Source organism: Quercus suber, unplaced genomic scaffold (assembly GCF_002906115.3).
Source record: "Quercus suber isolate HL8 unplaced genomic scaffold, Cork oak 2.0 scaffold_175, whole genome shotgun sequence".
Lineage (NCBI taxonomy): Eukaryota > Viridiplantae > Streptophyta > Magnoliopsida > Fagales > Fagaceae > Quercus > Quercus suber.
This window is the reverse complement of record NW_027069635.1, coordinates 32598-36147: the sequence shown is the minus strand read 5'-3', so window position 1 is coordinate 36147 and position 3550 is coordinate 32598. Positions and strand designations below refer to the sequence as shown.

Sequence of the window (3550 nt, the reverse complement as noted above, 5' to 3'; positions counted from 1 at the left end):
TTCTTCACACTCTCTCTCTCTCACCACACACCAAAGCAAAAGCAAAGGTCTTACTATTTTCTTATTACACCAACCACTTATTAGTTAAAGCAAAATCCCTTCTTCTTGAGGTTAAAAAGGAAGAAGGAAGGAAGGGACCGGTGTAGCAGAGTGAGCGATGATAGAAAAGAAACTGTGACAGCCTGGTAATCGGACCCAGTCCCAAAAATGATCATTAACCCACAAAACAAACATATTCCATCACTCTTTCCTAATCACACTTTCCTAACTGGGCCCCATTTCTCTTCATTACTTGTGGAAACAGAAGTGCTAGTTTGTGAATTTGTGAGTGAAGAAGTCAGTTGCTAGTCACAGTCTCATATATATTATGACCACGTGTCTGGTCTGGCACTTTGGCCTTCTTTGCAAACACCTTCATCTCTATTTGATTTTCTAAATTAAAAAAAACTGGGATCAAATTTTTGTGAAAAAAAAAAAAAAAACATTAATAAATACATTTGGTTGTTATCTATGCAAAGCTAGAAGTTTCTGGTAAAATAAATTAACACCTTCATCCCTATCTGGTTAAAATTTTGATTGGCTTGTCTTTCACAATGCTCTTTTGTCATAAAGATAACTTTAGTTTACCATTCGAATGGGAACTTATTAAAGTCACATTCTTACTACCAAGTCTAGAAGAATTTCTTCCAACTTGTGGTCGTCATTTTACTGATAATGAGACTAGTTAATCTAATAATTTCAAGAATGTCACCGTCAATCTGATGCTGAAAAGATGCAGGCAGATACCTAACAACCTTTTGATCTTATTGGTTGCTTGAGAATTATATCATAGTAATGATATTCCCAAGTACTGTGTTTGGCTTGTAGGAAAACAAGTAAAGAAAATCAAAAGAAATGAGTGAAGTTCTTGCTATTGGTTAGTGAAATGATGAAAAGAGGTTGTGGTTGGATGCAAGGACTTTCTAATTTCTATGGGACCAAAATCTTCACCTTTTGGCTGAAAGAGAGAGTAAAGGGGTAAAAAGTCACACCAATACATATTATATTTTTCTTTGAATGGGCTAGCAGATCATACAAAATTACATTTATATTCTCATCCCTACTATCAAATATTATAAATGCAGCTAATAAAACAAATTTCACAATATATATATATATATATATAATTATTAAGTTGAAACTTTTACTAGTTTTTATTTTTATTCCAAGTTAGATCAATTTCATATTTTTGTTTCTTCTAGAATTTTTTAAACATGTATAATTTAGGCTGTAATTTGCATATTAAAAAAAAGCCACCTTATTGCAACCAGGAACAAGATCCTGCAGGAACTTCATCCTTTCACTAATTTTCTCTCTTCGTACCTAACCAAGAATGAATGACAAAAAGGTACATGTCAAAATGGGAATCTAATCATGCAGCAAACTAAAAACAAATATCAAAGAACACTGTCATAGTTCGTACTCTTTCGGCAAGACTATGACTATCTGTAGCTTGGCCCCTCCGGGCTCTGACATGGATGTAGTCCTTTGGTGCCTCTGGAGGCTTTGAATTATCCTTGTTTTGTTTCTGATTCACATCCCCTGCAGTTTTTGGCTCCGCCTTTCCCTTTGCAGTATCTTTCTCATTTCCAGCATTTTCGTCCTGTTTGCTTCTTTTTGCATTCGATTCGTCGTTGTCCAGAGCAGCCTGCCATTCCATGGATTCAAACTCCTAATATGAATTATCAAGATTAAAAAAAGGAATCTTGACTATGAAAATCCACCTTCTATATTAAAAGCATTACCTTGGAATCTTTAGCTGAGGGAGTCGTGAGACTGAGAGTTTCTTTAGCTTTACCCCTGGGAATGGATTTCCTTTTCCTGCCATTGGTCTCAGTGTCAACTTTGTTACTTACTTCCCCACCTGGGATCTGTTCAGACACAGAAGATCCCTCCCTGGAATCACCCAATTCAGCATTTTCAGGAGTGGAAGACCTTGATAACCTACTCAATTTCTTATCTGCAGCTAAATTTGCTTCCTTTGGGAGCTCCTGTTGTTTTTCTGAACACCCATCTGAGATCCAGTAGCAAGCTTCAATGACTGGTTACTGGCAGCTCTGGACAGCTTGCCTGATTCCACTCTTGGCATCAATCTATAAGGAAATTCATTCTCATTCAATCCCATAAAACTTGTGTTGCTAACAAAGCATGATAATCTTGCAGCCCTTTCTGCAAATCCAGGGTCGGGTGAAAAGGGTGCCAAACTTGGATGGTTACCGGGAATTGGCAGATTCCCTCTGATCTGTGAGTCCATCATTGAGAGGTTGAGCTTGGGAGGGGAATTCAAAGGGGTACTATAACAAGAAGTGTTAGTACTGTTGTTGTTGTTGTTGTGGCCTGCAATGTAATTCTGTGGTGAAATATCTCCGGAGTTGCATATGCTTCCTAGTCTTCCAATTAGTTCTCTGATCATTAGACCATCGCCGCCACCGCCAGGAATAGCACCGGCATTGGAGGCTGCCGGGGAAGACACAATGGAGCTTAAGGCAGACTCAAAGGGATCGCTCTGATCCACTGAATTATCCCAATTGGGATTGAAAAAGCAGTTGGTAAGTTGGTCAGGGGCATAATTCAGTTCATTGGGTTGGATTTCCATGCCAAAAGTGGAACTAGCCCAATTGGGTTGTGTCATGTTCTCCTTTTCCATGAGAAAATCTAGTTAGACAAGAAAATGGAACACACAAGTCGGAGGAGACCCAGATCAAGAATTAGAATCAGAAAAAAGAATAACCAGAAATGTTGTTGGAGAAATCTTTAATGGGGTGTCTCGTACTATAACATATAAGGAAGCAAAGGTTGAGAAAAGTAGATTGGTGCCGAAGGACATGTAATGATGATACTGCAGTCTTGAATGTCACTCAAATGAGTAAAAGAGAGAAAAAAAAAAAAAAAAAAAAAGGGCTAAAAGAAAGAGATGTGTTTTGTGTATTTGCGTGTGTGTGGGAGAGAGAGAGAAGAGAGAGAGAGACGAGGAAAGGTGAACGGAAGCTAGATAGATAAAGCAAGGAAATGTCTGTTGACCTTTTTTTTTTATAGTGTACGATATGATTGTTATTACAAATATCTCTGCCTAAAACTCCGTAATAGACGGTGGAGAGGGTTGTAATGCCGGGCCTTAAACGTCAAACTAGCTCATGTCTCCTCTGTTTTTTTTGAAATTTTTACACACTTGTTTGTATCTCAGCCATCAGAGCCTAAATGAAAGGTAGAAGTAGAACTATGAAGAAGGAAAGAAAAAAAAAACTGCATTTTTCTTTGGTTTTTTCTGCACTGTTGTCTTATCTTTCTATGTTGTTTGTTCTTTTGGGTTGGGATGGGACGGGAAGGGAAGAAAAGGACTTAGGGAAAGGGATAGGAAGGTGTAAACTTGCTTCTGATACCAAAAAACACTGGCCCTGTTTGTTGTAAAATGATGCTAAATGCTAATCATCAGTGATTTTTTTTTTGTCGCTTTTATTAGTTAACCATGATTGATCTATGAGGAAGAAGAGTTTTTTTTTTTTTTTTTTTT

At 37.6% G+C, this 3550-nt stretch overlaps 1 protein-coding gene across 1 annotated transcript; it reads right to left on the bottom strand.

The window, feature by feature from the left end:
• Positions 1-1247: 1247 nt before the first annotated feature.
• On the bottom strand, positions 1248-3453 carry LOC112039101 (transcription factor bHLH78). Its single transcript, XM_065778171.1, is given in 4 exon segments — positions 1248-1362; positions 1463-1687; positions 1785-2027; positions 2030-3453. Coding segments are annotated over 4 exon segments (1206 nt in total). The 5' UTR covers positions 2687-3453; the 3' UTR covers positions 1248-1281.
• Between the last annotated feature and the right edge of the window lie 97 nt (positions 3454-3550).